This window comes from Fusarium odoratissimum (genome assembly GCF_000260195.1).
Source record: "Fusarium odoratissimum NRRL 54006 unplaced genomic scaffold supercont1.61, whole genome shotgun sequence".
NCBI lineage: Eukaryota > Fungi > Ascomycota > Sordariomycetes > Hypocreales > Nectriaceae > Fusarium > Fusarium odoratissimum.
Genome location: NW_022158738.1, coordinates 109,624 through 126,229, shown reverse-complemented (window position 1 = coordinate 126,229; position 16,606 = coordinate 109,624). Strand labels below are relative to the sequence as shown.

The 16,606-nt window shown below is 50.2% G+C and overlaps 5 protein-coding genes across 8 annotated transcripts; 3 read left to right on the top strand and 2 right to left on the bottom strand.

Moving 5' to 3' along the window:
- Positions 1-465: 465 nt before the first annotated feature.
- Positions 466-3,777, top strand: FOIG_15921 (uncharacterized protein). The gene is made up of 2 exons (XM_031217331.1): positions 466-2,705; positions 2,757-3,777. Exons 1-2 carry the CDS (start codon positions 1,488-1,490, stop codon positions 3,438-3,440), a joined length of 1,902 nt encoding a protein of 633 aa, XP_031053018.1. The 5' UTR covers positions 466-1,487; the 3' UTR covers positions 3,441-3,777.
- FOIG_15920 (V-type proton ATPase subunit E) lies at positions 1,420-4,820 on the bottom strand. 2 transcript variants are annotated; one of them, XM_031217329.1, is made up of 4 exons: positions 4,516-4,820; positions 3,927-4,435; positions 2,649-3,870; positions 1,420-2,591 (listed from the first exon to the last, which is right to left on the bottom strand). In XM_031217329.1, the coding sequence occupies exons 1-3, from the start codon at positions 4,543-4,545 to the stop codon at positions 3,720-3,722; spliced, it is 690 nt and encodes a 229-aa protein (XP_031053016.1). In that variant the 5' UTR covers positions 4,546-4,820; the 3' UTR covers positions 1,420-2,591; positions 2,649-3,719. The 2 variants fall into 2 exon arrangements, with proteins under 2 accessions (XP_031053016.1, XP_031053017.1); XM_031217330.1 differs by lacking the exon at positions 1,420-2,591 and having other exon boundaries at positions 2,623-2,777; positions 2,829-3,870.
- Positions 4,821-5,047: 227 nt separating this feature from the next.
- Positions 5,048-11,584, top strand: FOIG_15919 (uncharacterized protein). The gene is made up of 2 exons (XM_031217328.1): positions 5,048-5,514; positions 5,572-11,584. Exons 1-2 carry the CDS (start codon positions 5,473-5,475, stop codon positions 7,087-7,089), a joined length of 1,560 nt encoding a protein of 519 aa, XP_031053015.1. The 5' UTR covers positions 5,048-5,472; the 3' UTR covers positions 7,090-11,584.
- FOIG_15918 (uncharacterized protein) lies at positions 5,051-11,625 on the bottom strand. Of its 3 annotated transcripts, XM_031217327.1 has the most exons (3): positions 11,487-11,618; positions 8,646-11,324; positions 7,269-8,537 (listed from the first exon to the last, which is right to left on the bottom strand). In XM_031217327.1, exons 2-3 carry the CDS (start codon positions 9,904-9,906, stop codon positions 8,281-8,283), a joined length of 1,518 nt encoding a protein of 505 aa, XP_031053014.1. In that variant the 5' UTR covers positions 9,907-11,324; positions 11,487-11,618; the 3' UTR covers positions 7,269-8,280. The 3 variants fall into 3 exon arrangements, with proteins under 3 accessions (XP_031053013.1, XP_031053014.1, XP_031053012.1); XM_031217326.1 differs by having other exon boundaries at positions 5,051-8,537; positions 8,646-11,625; XM_031217325.1 differs by having other exon boundaries at positions 7,269-11,324.
- Positions 11,626-13,464: 1,839 nt separating this feature from the next.
- Positions 13,465-16,382, top strand: FOIG_15917 (uncharacterized protein; the record flags this gene model as incomplete). Its single annotated transcript, XM_031217324.1, has 5 exons — positions 13,465-13,505; positions 13,623-13,689; positions 14,995-15,049; positions 15,902-16,207; positions 16,345-16,382. The coding sequence occupies 5 exons, from the start codon at positions 13,465-13,467 to the stop codon at positions 16,380-16,382; spliced, it is 507 nt and encodes a 168-aa protein (XP_031053011.1).
- Positions 16,383-16,606: the final 224 nt, after the last annotated feature.

Here is a 16,606-nt window from a genome sequence, read left to right as displayed (position 1 = left end):
TGGAGAGGACCCTTGTTAGGGGTCTCCTCTCCTGAGCCTACCATCTGCAGGTCCAAATTTCCAGTGACAGGACTCCCCAGGGGTTGCGAAAAATCACGAGTAGAACTAGATCGCCAAGGTCATATCGACTGTTTGAAATCATTTATATACCTCGTGATCGCGGGGGCGAATTTCAAGAATGATGAAATGTCATCGCCTCTGTTAGCTCGTTTTGCTTGTATGACATATAACCATCTGGTCGTAACACCTGAGTCAAGTGTTCAACCTCTAATTCTTAATCTGAAGTGCATTTTTATCGACCCAAGGACTGCCAAGGCTAGAGAGATGGAAGGATCCATATGATCCATCACTTCTGATCCAACCCTTCAGAAGCAAAGAATGGAACGCGCCGAGCTGGGCTGTGCTGCGTCAGCCTCGGATTGGACGCCTGAGACCGGCTCGCAAATGACCCACTGTCGTATTCAGGCGTCATCATCTAACAAGAAGCAGTATAACAATAGCCCTGGACTCCTGTCAGGCTCGGATGCCGAAACCACATCTATCACAGCTTACAGTCAGCTTGAGCGTATTAATCCTACTCCTTCGACAGCTTCATTACACCAACATCGACGTTGCACTAAACCAATGCCGAACGAAATAAGGTGTAAGTCAACATCTTGGGGTCGCATACCAGACACAAGGTTCCAACCCCCGATTTCAATACTGCACTATGATTTGTGCAGTAATAAGAGACGAAATGCTGGAATGAACGCAAAGGCTCCATTTCCGACGATCGTTCTCCAGCGTTCTCGGCGGTGTTGGCATTAAACGCATAAACCCCTTTTCTCGACCACAGTCTGCATGGACGAAACACCCATGTGTCGTTGATAGATTATGAGGCTTGATCCCGCACACGCCGCGTATCTTGGGGCACGAACCACTGAGCTAAAAACAACAGCATTACGTCTGCATCGTGATAAAGGCCTGGTCAATGCTGTGTGAACTAGAAGACCGATGCCCAAGAGGGGACTCTTCTGGAAACTCTAGTCTAGAGAAAGGGGGCCATAGGCCAAAAACTGTCACCATTCCTTTTAGCCGCCCATTTGGTAGAGCGCCACATCTAGAAATGGTTACATCTGTAGGGCGAGGTCTGTCAGCGGCCAAGATGCAATCTGTAACTCCTTTTAGAAGTCGTTTTAGAGATTGCTCTGGCCTAAGCACTAGATACAGTCGCATGATGATGATGCTATTCATAACTCATCTCAGTCAGCGTCTAGGCCCCCAGGCAGCCACAGCAGCCACACTTAGTCACCAGCCTCACCGTACCTCAAACGCGTCTCAACCTAAAGCCATTAACGCGGTTAGTATGTCGTAGCTGCATCTTGTACTTCCTTCACACACCCTGTACCTGCAGTCATTTTTGCAGGTGAAGGTATCAAAACCAGGAGACTCTCGAAATAACCTGCTGCATTTTTTAAACTAGCGCTGGCTATCGAATCAGATACGCCATGTCTCAAAAGGGTAGAAATGGTAATATTATGAGTTTCTTCAACCCCGTGACAAAATCACAAACGCCCAAGTCCTCCAGAGTCTCAACACCAAACCCGCCATCGTCACTACAGCCACCTTCATCACCCTTGGAACAAAAGTTGGCGACCCCGGTCAAGAAGACAGCACCAATACCCCGAGACTTTGAGATCAAAGATTCAGACGAAGAAGATGATATTGGAGCATCCTCAGACGATTCGCTGGAGGATCTGTCCGCTATCCTCGGACGAGGTCGCCCAGGAAAGGCTACTGGTACACCTCTTCACAATCCCTTTGCGACTCCAAGGGCCAAGAGAACTGCAGTTGAGTTTCCTGCGTCTCCATTGGCGATAATGTCGAAGCATAAATTCGACCTGAAAGCTCTCGCAAAGGACGCTAGACAGGATGATGCAACTCATGCAAGTGCTTTAAAGATCAAGGCCTTTTCAAATGCTGAACAACATGATCAACAAATGACAACAGACGAGATGTCGCGGGATGTGATGGAGGGCATTGTCAAGAACAACACCGGTAAAGATGCCCAGAAAGTTATGAGAGCCGTTCAGAGGTCAGCACCGGCACACTCACAGCTTCGATATTGCTTCTTTCGTGAAGGATACACAATACCATCCCCCACAGCTGCCCCCAAAAAGTTTAACAAAGGGCCATGGAGACTGTTGACTCAAGGCGATTACCAGGCACGTGAGCAACATCTCGCCTCGGGACTACCACTTACCCTCTTGCAAATGCAGGGGGGACTCCCGGATGAGCTTTTCGAATGGATACTGAATGAGGTTTGCTCCCAAAATCCAACCCTTGTCAGACGAGAATACTGCAACTTGCTCAGCTCGTGTCCAGAAGCAGTTGCGCGCATTGTCACGCCGCGTCGTTTGGAGGAGTTGTTTCATCGATTCGGTGCTTCTTCTGAGCTTGAACAACAAGACTCTCAGTTGAATCTCCTGAAACCAAGTGCCGAGCCTTATGAAGGATGCGACTGGTCATCTCTCAGCTCCTTCTTATCGCTCATCACGGCCATCTCGCCCTACATGTCCCAGGAGTCGGTTGTCTATGCTTCTCGGACGCTCCTACGTATGTCATTGGACAAGTTCTTGATGTATGAGATTAATTTATTGGTCGCTTACGAAACTTCCATCCATGCCCTTCTTGAAGCTATTCCTCAGCCTGGCTGGGACACATTTGTGAGTTACACTTAAGGGTGGTACGCGAGATTCTGACTGACATGTATGCAGTGCTCTGAAACCTGTACACAGCTGCACACATTAGTCAAAGAACAATGTGTGAGGACCAATGCTCTTGCGTGCCTGCCTATCAGCAAAGCCAGATCTCACGAGCTTAGACGGCGACTGGCTGTAGTGTTTTTGTTCAATAACCCAAGCTTGGGTCGCTACCATCCCGATGATGTGGTTACTATTCGTAGCGTCATAGCACTCTTGGATCACGAGGACTTCTTCGTCGGGCCCAAGACAGATTTCGCCCTACTCCAAGCCAACATTATCCTTATCAACATCGTCGTGGATGACGGCTCATTCGCACCATCTGATGATCCGGAGAAGGAAAAACAGTTCAATAGCGATGTCGACGAGCTTGCAGTCAGACTGAGGGAAATTTGGCGAAAGATCAACGATGCGGGTATGAAACTCGCTCGTACAGAAGCCAAAAGCGTCATAGAATGGGTCCAGCAGCGACTTGCACACTCAGTCCGTACACGCCGAAAGGCGAAGAAGAGCATATTTGACCTGCCAGGTCAGAAAGAGGATCCCTTCCTTCCGAAGCAGCAGAATTACATGAAGAACTTCCTCAAGAAAGCACCACAGAGTGCGCCGGATCAAGTGGCTGAACCATCTCCCACAAAATCAGAGGAAGTCTTCCACGAAGCAGTAGACGCCGATACGATCGTGGTCAAGGTGAAGTAAACTTGAGAGCTACAGGGCTAGGCGGAAAAGATGAAGGCGTACGGCGATTCACTAGGTACTGTTGTATGCCGCGAGTATTTGAACGTGTAATCAATTCTACCGCGGGCCAAGTCCCAAATCAGACAAAAGAGTCAAACACAATACACAGCATCTAAACTACAAGCGCAGACTGATGAACAATGCGGGTCGCGAATGGTTGAAGAGCCTCCCCAGTCGTGCACTCATGGAAACGGCATGTAGAGGCTCCCATATAGAGATATTTATGGTGGCCAAAGGGGTTTAGTCGAAGAACTTGCGGTTAGGATTCTTGCCGAATAGAGCCTCTCGTACTGCAGGAGCAGCAGACTCTTCCAAGAGTCGCAATCTCGCCTCAAAAGTGTTATCGATGTCAATCTTTCCATTTCCACTGATAACAACCACACCGCCAGCACTAATACTCTGTTAGCTGCCCACTTCAGGGATCTTCTGGGACAGGCTTGCACGTACATTCCCTCGGGGAGAGGATCGTCCTCTTGAATCTTTGCCGTAATATCTTTTCCAAGCTCCTTCTTGAACTCCTTGGCAGCCTCCTCGATGGCCTTCTTGACAACATCGTAATCCTTCTTGCGCGCGCGGACCTGGAGCTCAGGCTCGTTCAGAGCGTAGAAACCCTCGAGCAGGAGACCCTTGAGGGCCTTTTGGTACTTGCCCTTATCCTTGGCACCCTCAGCGAGCTTCTTCTGGGCCTCCTCGAATATGTTGTCGAGCAGCTCCTGGCGGGCGCCGAGGACCTTGAGTCGCGTCTTGTTGGCAACGGTTGAGCGGGTGATCTGCTGGGACATGGTGGCCTGCTTGAACTTCTTCTCGTACTGGCTATCGATGGCGTCTGTCTCCTGGCGGACGAGCTTGGACTTCTCGATCTCGAACTCCTCATTGGCCTTGATCTCAATCTCGCGGGCCTTCTCCATGGCTTCTTGCTTGATGAACGCCGTCATCTTGCTGAGCTCATTGTTGACCTATTTGTGGGGAGAACCGCGCGTTAGAATTAGAGGACTGGTGAGATGGACGAGGGATTGCGTCGTTTGGGCATGCGTACCTGCTGGTCGGACAAGGCGTGTTGCGACATGATGGGCAGATTTATATGGATTTGGTAGATTCAAAAGGTGAGAGGATGATAAGGAAAGCCCTGTATAGGGTCAAGGTTGAAGTGGTAAAAGGCTGGCGATGGCCTCTCGTTAATGAAGGTCAAGGTCGGCGATGGACTATGATGGAGTTGGTAGCTGTGTATGTGACGCCAGCCGTTCCAAGACCCAGCCTACCAGCTCCTTCGCTGTATCTTACTGTGCTCCAGCAGGGAACTGACTGGAGCTGGGGGGTTAGGTAGTCAAGCCACAGTTGTTCCCCACTGTTTAGAGTACACTACGTAAGGTAGGCAGCACAGCCATTCAACAAAGAGTCTCGTTCTCACACCTCATCGCAAGATACATGTAGTCCGCGGAAAGATGAGGTGTATTTTGTGGGAAGGGCCTTATTTTAAACACGTACGGATTTGAGAGTGAATAATTGAAATCAGCTCAAGGTTATTTTGCATGGTTTACATGTGCATTATGTAACTTCACCGCCACAGTGGCTAACTAGTCCCGTGTTAGAGCTGCATGCCTCTCTGCTCTACTGTACTCTACTCACGTCAGGTGTCCCACGCACGACTCAAGCTTGTCCGCCTCCGGCTTTCTATTGATTAGTTTAAATTCAAGACATGAATTTATCGCATCAAATTGGGTATTCATATTCATTCTCTATATCCTTTGGTCCTCTCTCGAATAAAGCACCAGCTGGTATACCTCTCCGATCGGCGGCAGCTCAATAGCCTCCCGCGTTACCTACGACTAGCGCTTCAACCAGCCATTCCCCTTGAATCTATCGAAACGAACACACCCTTTCCTAGTCCAGTAACACGAAGCGATTCTTGTACCACATACACTGCCTATGCGACGTCTCAACAATTCGCCTCAACTCTTCCTTGCCAGATGACCTCGGACCTGGCACAGGCGCAATGGGGTTGCTTGGCGGCATCTCTTCTGGAGGGAGCATAGCTGTACGTCGCGTACAGCGCTGTGTGAATGGATAAAAGTGCTAATGTTGGCGGCTGTAGCTTGGAATTATTGTTGGACTGCTATCGACCAGTGTTCAGAGCCTAGGTCTGACCTTGCAGCGAAAGTCGCATATACTCGAGGACGAAAAGGGACCTCATGATGTCCGACGGCCACCCTACCGAAGGAGGAGGTGGCAGATTGGCATGGGCATGTTTATTGTAGCAAACTTGCTGGGAAGCAGTATTCAGATCTCGACACTTCCGCTCCCCGTTCTTTCGACTTTGCAGGCTGCTGGCCTCGTATTCAACTCGATATGTGCATCATTGATCCTCAGCGAACCTTTCACAAGATGGTCTTTGTCCGGCACGATTCTCGTCACAACCGGTGCTGTATTGATCGCTATATTCGGAGCCATTCCTTCGCCGGCGCATGATTTGAAGGAGCTGTTGGAACTCATGGCGAGAAGGCCATACATTGTCTGGATGATACTCCAGGCGCTCTTTGTCCTCACTCTGGCGCTGGCCGTTGATCTAATCAACAGCATGTCGAGCCTGTCACACGACGCCCGGTTTCGGCTGGCTCGAGGCATTACTTACGGCGTCATCAGTGGAGATCTCTCTGCTCATGCGCTGTTGTTTGCCAAGTCCTCGGTGGAGCTGGTCATCAAGACCGTTGCTGGACGTAACCAGTTCGTACATTGGCAATCTTGGGCGATTGTCCTAGCTCTCGTCACGCTGGCTCTCTGCCAGCTCTACTACTTACACCGAGGTCTCAAACTTGTTTCAACCTCGGTTCTTTACCCTTTGGTTTTCTGCGTCTACAACATCATTGCCATTCTTGACGGCTTGATATATTTCAACCAGACAAGCCTAATATCGCCTCTAAGAGCATGTCTCATCGCTTTAGGAACTGTCATTCTGCTTTCGGGTGTCCTGGCACTCTCATGGCGATTAAGCGACGAGCAGCATACACCCGGCGTTGGACAGTCGTCCCTTGCTCCTGGTCTTGGACTGGTGGAGGACACCGAGGAGGAAGAGTCGCTACTTGGCTCAGATAATGCCGTTGCAGACGAAGACTCAATTCCACATACATATCAAACATTCCCGCCCGCGATTGACGAAACACCACTGGTCCCCTCTCGCAAGAGGACCCCTCGGTGGGCTGAGCGAGCTGAGATTTGGGATGAGTTGGAGGATCGAGATGAGCCCAGTACTCCAGGCAATAGGAGACGGTCTAGTACACTGCCGCGCCATACAGAGTCCTCACCTCTGCTCCCAACCAAGAGATCTTCCACCAGTTGCCCTGTTGGGGATGAATCTGGGCCAAGCACCGAATCTACACCTCGACGACTTACACGACGAAGGCGGAAGAGCACAGGATTTCCAGGTCTCAAGGCCCGTCGATACCAGAGAAACAGGAGCTCCACAGACTCAGGCGCTCTTGGTAACATCCTCTCATTGAGTTGGTTCAGGAGCAGAAGCCGCCAGCCATCACAAGCTAGCACCAGCGATGGCTTTCCTTGGGGCACCACATCTCAGCAGGACGGTGCTGAGACAAGGGGTGACGCAGCTGTATGAATACGAAATATCTCTCTATGTAGCTTTCGGAGTTGTGAAGAGTAAGAGAGGCGAACGAATGGCGTTTTCTTGTGTAGAGTTTCTTCTGGGTTTCTTGATTAGTGTCCATGGCAAGGCTCCTGGGTTTCAAACAACCCTTCGCATACCAATGTCCACACACATATATATACGTTTTAAGGCTCGAATGAATAGTATCGACGGCAACGCATTGCCGCTGGAGTATTTGCATTTTCTATTCACACATGCCTTCGAGCGCAGTTGCAGTTGGTCTAGTCACCTGCAATATCAATCCCGAACATACAACATGTTCCTTGAAATTGGTCAAATGTTTACATCGTAAAACATAGAAAATTTACATTAACCCTGTAGTCTAGTCCTTATGAATGTGGCCCTGCAACACCGATCCCATCTAGCAATTATTAGTTGGCCAGGATCTCCTGTCATCCATGCGAGTGAGAAAAACAACAGCAATAACTCCAATTTCCATACGCACTCCGTACTCCAAGACCCTCAACTCCACATCTCATCATCTCGTTCTTATTTTAGCAAGGAAACCATACATGCAATAGATATCAACTCCAAACGTCCCCTAGTAGCAAAAGCTGTCCCCGGACTGATCAGGTCAGAAGTGAAGCTTTTCGTGATGGAAAGACCATATCCGCAACAACTCTTCGTCGCTATTGATTCAATCGTCCGAAACTTTTCATGATAAGTTCATAATAAAAGAGATAGGTAAGAACACACGAGGCAACTGTTTTGCTGTGTGATCCCGAGTCTGCTTCGATGTGTATAACTGATGTATAGATACGGTTGAACAAAAAGCGGTCAATTCGAACAGGGTCCCAGGCATGGTGTGGATTATTATGACATAATGAAGACCTTCTCTAGATGCAGACTTGGCCTTGGAAACTCGTTTCGGTCGAATGTACAGGTGTCAGAACACGTCCTGGGACCGAGTTTCCAGTGCTGTAAAGCGGGAATGGCTGTAATAATGCGACGACGCTCCAACATAGAACTGTAACTGACAACTGATCTGAAAAATTAGGGCTCTCCTTTGCTCTGCCGGAGCATAGCTGTTTTGTACTCGTCCCGGCTTCAAATGAACGTGTCGTTTGGTTGCAATTAAATTACTGTTTGAAAAGAGAGTCGTATACACGCCGGCCATGCGCATCAGCATGAACTCGCAGAGTCCTATACACGGCTCGTACTGGCTCGGCTGCGTTCATCCTCCTCTTCCATGACATCACTCAGCCGGGTAGGATGGTGATGGCGAGGGACTGTCTCCCAGCCAGGAGTCCCATAGCCTTGGCCGGAATAGTCTTGGGGGTCTGAGTATGCGCCAGTCCATTGGCCTCCGCTCCCTCCACTGCCTCCTCCTCCAGTAGAGGTGGAAGGAGAATCTTGTTTACCGCTTGGTGGGTTGGTGGTAGCGGGCGTTGCATACTCTTCTGCTTCAGCATCAGAACCGGAATATGTAGAGGGTGGTCCAGCGAAGGGAATCTTATTTCCTTGGGCATCCAACAGGAAGTTGCCATTTGCATCAATCACGTACTCACCTTCGCTGTAACCACCCTCTGATACTGGTGCTTGAAGGCCACCACCCTGTTGACGATATTCGCCAGCATTTGTTGTTGGAGGCTGAGTCTGGGGAGAGGAAGTCGTCTCAGGCGGGTAGCCAGCTCCATACTCAGTCTGAAAGGCCCCTTGAGCTCGGCTGCTTTGATGTCTGCTTGGACCGCCATGTGTCATTGGAACCACTTGCACGCCTCCAACAATAGTAGGCTGTCCTGACTGTAGCGACAGCGTTCTATCACGTTCCTCCTGCTCACGTCGTCCCAATTCCTCCCATGCACGACGCGCCTCCTCTTTAGAGATGGACAGCTCCTTGCGCATCTCAGCGAGCTGTTTCTGAGCTTTAGAAGTTCCTTGCTCATTCTCGACAGCTTCTCGGATAGCATCTGCTCGGCCTCGACGTTCTTGGTCCAGGGCAGCCTCCAACATGGCATTGACTTCTTGCGCGCGCTCCAATTCAGTTCGAGTTTCGAAGAACCATCGCTGGAACTTTCGCTCCGAACTTGCGCGAAGACGCTGAAGCTCAACAACGGCATGAAATAGATTGGCTCCGGCCGCAGATAGATCTGTCACCTGGCGCGCGAGCTGTTGATTCAAAGGATCCCGATTCAACTCATCCTTGTTTTGTTCAAGCTTGCGGATCCAGTAGCTGGTGAGTCCTTCCCAGTGCGCAGATAGCGTCTCCCATCGCTCAAACGCATGAGGAAAAGAATTTCGGGTCTTTGAGCCACTGGCCCCTCCCTGGTTTCCGCTCTCAGTGCCCTGTGCAGCAAAATTGGGTTGGTTTCCGGGAGTTGGGCCCGTGAAAGTTTGGGGAGGTGGTTGATTGGTAGTGCCAGATCGCCCGGGCCGGCTAGCTGGTACTTGTGATGTAGTATTCGCCCGGGGGCGGGCTGATGTGTTATCAGGGGCGGCTTGCGCCTGACGCTGAGGGTTCATGGGTTGACGCGCTTCTGCGTCAGGAACCTGCCCAGCAGCAACGCCAGCAGATCTACGCTGTTCCTCCGCTCTCCGAGCCTGCTCCAAAATGCGCGCCTCCTGCTCAGCTCTCTCGCGCTGTTGCGCCTCTGCCTCGGCGCGTTGTCGCGCTTCCCGAGCTGCGCGCTCCTGCATGATCATCCTTGGGCCTCTGATACCAGAGGGTGAGCCCGTTTGACCAGGAGTTGCGCCAGGGCGGAATGGAGAGGCAGCTGGCTTGCCATTGGATACTGGAGGCATGCCTCCAGAAGCCATAAGATCGGCCATGCTTGCGGATTCCTCTTCGAGATCTGGAGTGAAAGGATTGGGGTTGCGCAGCGCCTCCTCGAGTGCAAAGAGGATGGCGCTGTGGGTATGCTTGGAGACCTTAACCACGGGGTGTGGTTCTGGATAGTTTGCAGGTACGGAAGGAGTCTGTCTCGGAGGGGATTGGGGATGCTCCGAAGACACCTCGTCAGGATCTTCAGTCAGGTCCTGTGAGAGCCGTCGGCGGGGGCGGTGAGTTTGATGCGGTGCTGAACGAACGGGGATGAGTCCCAATACAGTGGGATGGTTCTCCGGTAGGTTGTCAACGGGTGCGAGGGTCGCCTTGGGTTCAAAACCGAGGGAGGCAGCTGCGATATGGACTTTGCGAGGCTCAGGTGCTGGAGTCGGAGGTGCGTCAAATCTTGGGGTTCGACGAAGACTTCGGGGCGTGGAGAGCCGCTCAATGGGATCCGACGTCTGATTAAACAGCGGTCGTGAGCCAAGACTTGGAGTCCTTGAATGCTGGCGTTGCGGGTGCTGGGTAGGGGTCGTGGGCGCGTTAGGGTCGTGACGGTCGTAAGAAGCAGATGATGGTCGTATTCTGGTCACGTCTGCGGCGCTGAAAGGGCGAGGAACTGGGTTACGAAAGTTCGACAAGTTGAAGGTTCACCAGCGGGCGCCGGTGTGGTGTTGCGTTACGGTGGATGTTTCGGGAGGGTGGAGTGGGGGAGCTCTTGATGCGTTGTACAAAAGTCGGGTTCTTTTCGAGTTGCGAAACGGGTGAGCAGATCAGAATAGAGAGGCCTCTTCAGACTGAATGACAGTGATGGTCTCGGGAAGGACGACCAGGTCTCAGTCCGGACTGAGTCTACTCGAGACAGAACCGAGAAGTGTAATTGCCCAACTGGAATGTTGAGGCGAGCGAAGTAAAGGTGAGGAGGGTCAAATTGGGTGAGTGTATGTGAGCCCAAGAGGATGGGCACCGGCTGGTGATGTCAAAAAAAAGCTGGTGGCAGGAAACCCAAGCCAGGCCCGAAGCTGGAAAATTGGGGGGGTTGGTGCTAGGAGCTGCAGTGACCGCCCGCCAGACCAAGGTCCAGACAAGCTGAGAGGTCCTTGAGAAACGGGCCACTAGTAAGAGAGAATCTCCAACTGCAAGCACTTCGCACAAAACGCACGCGCACGCGATACGTAAAATAATCAGCGCGAAAATGGTCAGTATTTGACTGAGGTAGCCAATTACTTTATGCGGTGGAATTTATAGAAACAACGCGAGTTTGCGCGCAATCGCATTTGTTCGACGATACCAACGCAAGGAACAAAAAGAGGTTGTTTGGAGGTTTGCGCGCGCGTGGCCGAGCAGCTAATTAGCTGGTCGCTTCGTTTGGTCGAATGTTCTTATTGAGACCGTTTGAAAGGGTTTTTTTCGTCCAGCGAATCTGTTTGCGGCTCGAAAATTAGTAATTGTCGCGCAATGGCTTGAACGTTGTCGCGAAGCCGTCATGCGCAGCTCGGAGCCCGTACAAGCAGTGCTGCAAATGCAGCTAAGGAAATCGAGCGGCTGGGAAGGACGAAGTAAGGGGAGCACAAGAGCAACATACTCCTCTTTACGGGCCAATGGCGTCTTTCCGAGGAGTTTGTTATCCACGCATGAGCTGAGATATCACCATCATGTGCGAAGACTCATTCTTTAGGGGTGATGATAGGAAGAGGAGGTGAAGGTAAAGTGCAAGATGGAAGGGGAAGAAGGAAGGTGCGCGCACTGACGTAGGTAAGGAAGTTGCGCTGTCAAAACTGCGCCAAGGTCTCCTCCCTCAAACCAACTGGCACTGGCAATGGCACTGCCCGCCGCGATTGATGACTCAATAGAATTAGTTGCGCCAGGTTTCCTTGGTTTGGCGAACGAAGAGCGATAAAAGCTTTGCTAATGCAACTAATAATGCCACTCTTCTTAAGGCTTAACCGGGATCGAGGATCATCATATTGTACTAGCATTGGCCGGCGAGAGTTCATCCAGACGGCTACAGATACTACAGATACATTATTATTTAAAACATCCCTCTTCAAATCGCCATTGGACAAGCAACTCGAGCCGAGTGTCTTTATCTTTCTTTGATTCATGTCTTTGCCTTTGTAAGGTACGGTACGTATGCATTAGACTCTCCACTCTCGAATAAGGCCGGGCACTGCGTCGACCATCAATGATTCTAGGGTAAATCCATCCGATAAAGGCCTAACGAGTAGGACAATGACAAAGAGCTGGAGGTTTGGATATCAGTCAGTCACTTGATAATCATGTTTTTCCGTTTCTCAGGCATTGTTTCGGTGACTGGCGTTTGACCCGTCTACTCACCCATCCCGTTGACTTTCCATATCGCCTCATCTCATCTCGCCGAGTCCTGGCATTGTTACCACATATTGTTGCATCAGGCAGTGAGGCTTTAACCATCTCTATCGAAACCCGATAAGCTTAGTCGGACCAGGGTTAATCTGACCGTCTAACTTGTCACTTTCTCAAAGTATTGCCTTTATTAAGTTCGCCAAACCTCTGTATGGCCGCACGTCTCTAGTACCTAGTATTATCTAAGAGCTTCGGGCTACCGACCGACTCCAGCGTAGGAGGAAGCGCATAGGCCATCGTCCGTTTTACTGACCTGCTTAATCATATTGACCGCCCCTGACATACAGGGTTCGAGGTGGAAGCAGAGCTGCAGCGTACGAGAACTCAATACCAGGGAGCCTTGGGCACAAAACTGACAGGACGAGGCGGGCTGCACCATTGGCCGGCCATTGGACCTCGAGCTAGCTGGAACTTTAGGGCTCATCTTGTTACTGTAAGTGAGAATTGTCGTCCGTCAGCGGGAGCCGGATCTTGATCCCGGCCCAGCCCCCCCTGGTTTTGGCCCAAGTTTTCCGCACCGAGCAGCTGGTTTGCTTGGGCGAAATGGGAAGTGGAAAACGGGGCCGAGTGTAACGCTGCGTCATGGCGTTAGGTTAGGGTGAGTTAGGCGGAACAACGGTTGACTGCCACGTTTCCTACAGCTGCATGCCGTAAGTTAACCTGTTTCGAGCCCTTCTCCGACTTTAGGCTTTAGTGCTGAAAGCCCCAACGTTGAGTGTGTAAACATATGATCTGAAGGTCGGTGAGGCATGAATTGATTCCTCGACAACAGCGCAATCTCATACCACCACGCTCATGAGGCAGTCTATTCCAGATCTGGTCTGGAGGAGCGGGAGCCACGGCACGCCCCGTTTTACGGGGTATTCAGTCTCCAATCAGAGTCTTGTTCCTCATTTTCCTAGTTCGGTCTCGAGCTGAAGCTGAAGCGGAGCAGTTGGAGGCCCTGAGTTTTATGGTTGGCATCTGTAATTGAGAAAAAAAGCATCGAAATGTCGCGGTTTGGATCATATTCGAGTCCATATCAGACACTTACGGAGCTATTGTCCCTTCTACATGACGCCTCGCCCAACAAAGTACTTGTAGGTATCTCGCAGGTTGTTGGGAGTTATTGGGCTTTTTTTTCTCCTGCATGTTGCGTATTCGTGTAACTCCAGAAGTGTCGCCCAAACGTCCACAAAATGACAAAGGTGAATCGAGCTGTTGGTCAGAGGCGCACCGAGTAAGCACTTCCTCCTCCCTCCCTTCAGTTGGCGTTCGGGTTTCTCGAGCGTATGAGACAGCCGGCGAGTGAAACATGAATGATCACATTCGCTGAGCCGAAACTGCTCTTCTGTAGGGTAACTGTTGGGCAAAAGGTGCAGCATTGTCTGCGTACTTCGATTCTCGAATTGGTCGATGAAAAGGTAAGGTAGGCGGCTTAGTCAATTCGGTAGCCATGTCTCGCCAAGAGTGCGCCTTCGGATGTTTTGTGACATTATCGGTTCGTTATCGGATACTGTGTTGGAATGAAACGCGAGATGGTGTGGACTGATACCCTAGACTATAGTTTACGAGTATCCTCCAGTGTGAGAATCATGAGAGAAGGGCATCATGAATCTCATTAATCTTCATCTCGATCAAGGAGACAATTTCGTTCTGCGAGATATGGAAAAGAGCCACAAGTTTAATGAGCCCACCGGTTTCTTTATAACAAGTTTAAAATCTCGCAGAGCTAAGAGTGTCTTGACAGATCGAGCGATCGAGTAGAATCCTATGATGGTTGCAACCAGGAACATTGCTTCAGAATTGCATCCCTACCTTCAAAAACCAGTTCCTGAGATATGAGTCTTGCTTCTACAACATATTCACCATCGCGGTCCTCTTACTGGACGCCTCAAAAGTTGATCGAGATTCTTTGGTTGCTTCTCAGACAGAGACGGCTCATCTCGAACATTGTCGAGTAACAAGTCGACTATGAGAGAGCCCAAGAAATAGGCTTTTATCTGATGTGATGGGAATAACCTCTGGTTGGCTTGCTATACGAAATGTGTCAGCGAGCTCTCAGCCTTAAGCACCCTCCATCAAGGACCATTCGGGACCTTGATTATCGAATCCGATGTGCGAAGACTGTAAGAAGCCACCGTATACAATTCAGATGCGTATACAGTTCGGATGAATGAGCCTGCAGCCAGAAGAGATCACCACTCGCTGTCCCCCTCTCTAAATCTCTGCTTAGACAGATCTTTCCAATAGCTCAAAAACATGCATCTCATCTGCAGCTAAGATGCAAGATGCAGGCACACTTTGCACTCTGCATTTCAGCTGGTGAACGATCGCAAAATGCTCGATCTGGCACTTTCTCGATCGCAACTATGTGACACATACAAGGCGTGCATGAAAACCACGAGATAACTCTCTTCTCAACACCATCACCATTCCTGCCCTTGACGAAACATCAGATTTTAGACGTCATGACCGATAAAGAAGGGCAGAAACACAGTCAGATCGCCGATCTAAGATCGAGAAAAGGCTGTGCATGAGCGATTTGGGTGCTATAAGCCCTTGCGACAGCGAGGCTGGTGGCCTGACACAAGACCATTTTAAGACATGCATCGCGCGAACTGTCCAGAGAAGGGGGTTACAAAAGCTCAGAAACGGTCACTATCGTGTTATGCAGGTTAGTTCTGATGCTTGAGTAAGGGGTTCGACTCAGCAACTGCATTTTGAAGGATGAGGCTCATCTTTTGATCCGAAAGGTTTTTCATGCGGGAGAAAGGGTCCAAGGTGACATTGAGGGAGATGTAGTGTGTAGATGAGGGAGTTTGGTTAGTGAAGGGAGAAGAACTTGAACTAGAGATATATACTCGGTAAGTATATTTTCAAGGTTATAGAAGTGCAGATGCAGGAAAGGAAAGAATGTTGTATATCTGTAGGCTCTACCTATTGTTGAGCTTAACTAGATTTCCACGCTCTAATTGAAATTAAATTGCTTCGGTATTCATCTTTGAGTTTGCAAATAGTGAATCTTATCCTCTCTTTTCTCCGCGGGCTTGGTTCCTGGAGATGGTGGGGACCCTGCGTCCACGATGCAGTACTAAGCTTAGTTCAAGAGATGTGCAAGCTAATGCAGGGTACAGCTGCCGATACGACCATCCAGTCAGGGATAAAAAGTTGTTCAGTGCATTATTTCCTACAAATCACTTTTCTTGTCATCGGCAGTTGCTCTGATTGGCAAATACTGAGGTAGGGAGATGTCTAGTTCATGATAGTTACATAAGACTGGACTAACTAACAGTCGCTTACGTGCCTCCTTTGAGCCAAGCTGAAGTTGACTGGGGACTTCCCTTACAAGCGCTAACAAATGACCCTTCCTCAGCTTTCTCTTCCACTTGTGAATTCTTAGCCATTGAATCTTCAGCTTATCTTCAACATTACAGCCTCTATCCCCTGGAACAGTCTCCAACTCTAAACCGCGCGGAGTCGCCGGTCAATGAATCCAGATGTAATAGAGCATTTTTCCTATTCCACAAAAAGACTGCGTTGCTACGGATCAAAGATCCACAATCTCAGCTCAAATAACACTCATCCGATGTTATTCTGAGCTATCGGAGACAAGTGTCTCACGACTCCACTCAGAGGCCGCGCAGTTCTCCCATCTTCTGGATATCCAAGCAGGGAGGATCCCTCGAGACCTCGACACTGAACCCTCGGCTCAGGCCGTGCCTGTGTCAGTCACTTCGGTCGCGACTCGCGTTCTGTCCGCTCCAGCTGGTCCAGGTCTTGCTGGTCTCCATATTGAATGCCTTATCCTGAGTCTCGCTTGTCGAGATGCTTCAGTCAAGCAGAGCGCTCAGACGCGTCTCGTACTGAGCGTGCCAACAGATACTGCCATCATTTTTCTCAAGATGCCTTTGAAACCATACAAGAACCGCTATACCAAGTGTGAGTTACCAGTCTCGGCCACACTGCGGTGTTCAATGCGAACAAAGGGCTCAACTGCTGTTCAAAGACGCGAGCCAAACATAGCTCTCAACATGGGCCTTGTTCGCCGATCGTGGGTAGCGTCTGACATTCCCCAGGGACCAAACCTCACGAGCTCCCGCGTGTCTCGACCTAGTACTAGGGACCCGATTCCTTGGAAACCTGCCGTCTCGCTTAAGGGATGATCACAACGCGTGTTGAACGGATGCACTAATCATTCTGGTCCTGAGTAAACAACTCAGAATCAAGGAAGTAAGCTCGTTGAAGTTGCCTAGATGCGAGTTCACCATACCATCGCTGCTCAGAAGACCTTTGTTGCTTACATGAACGAGTCAAGCATACTGTGCTTTGAGACTTCGC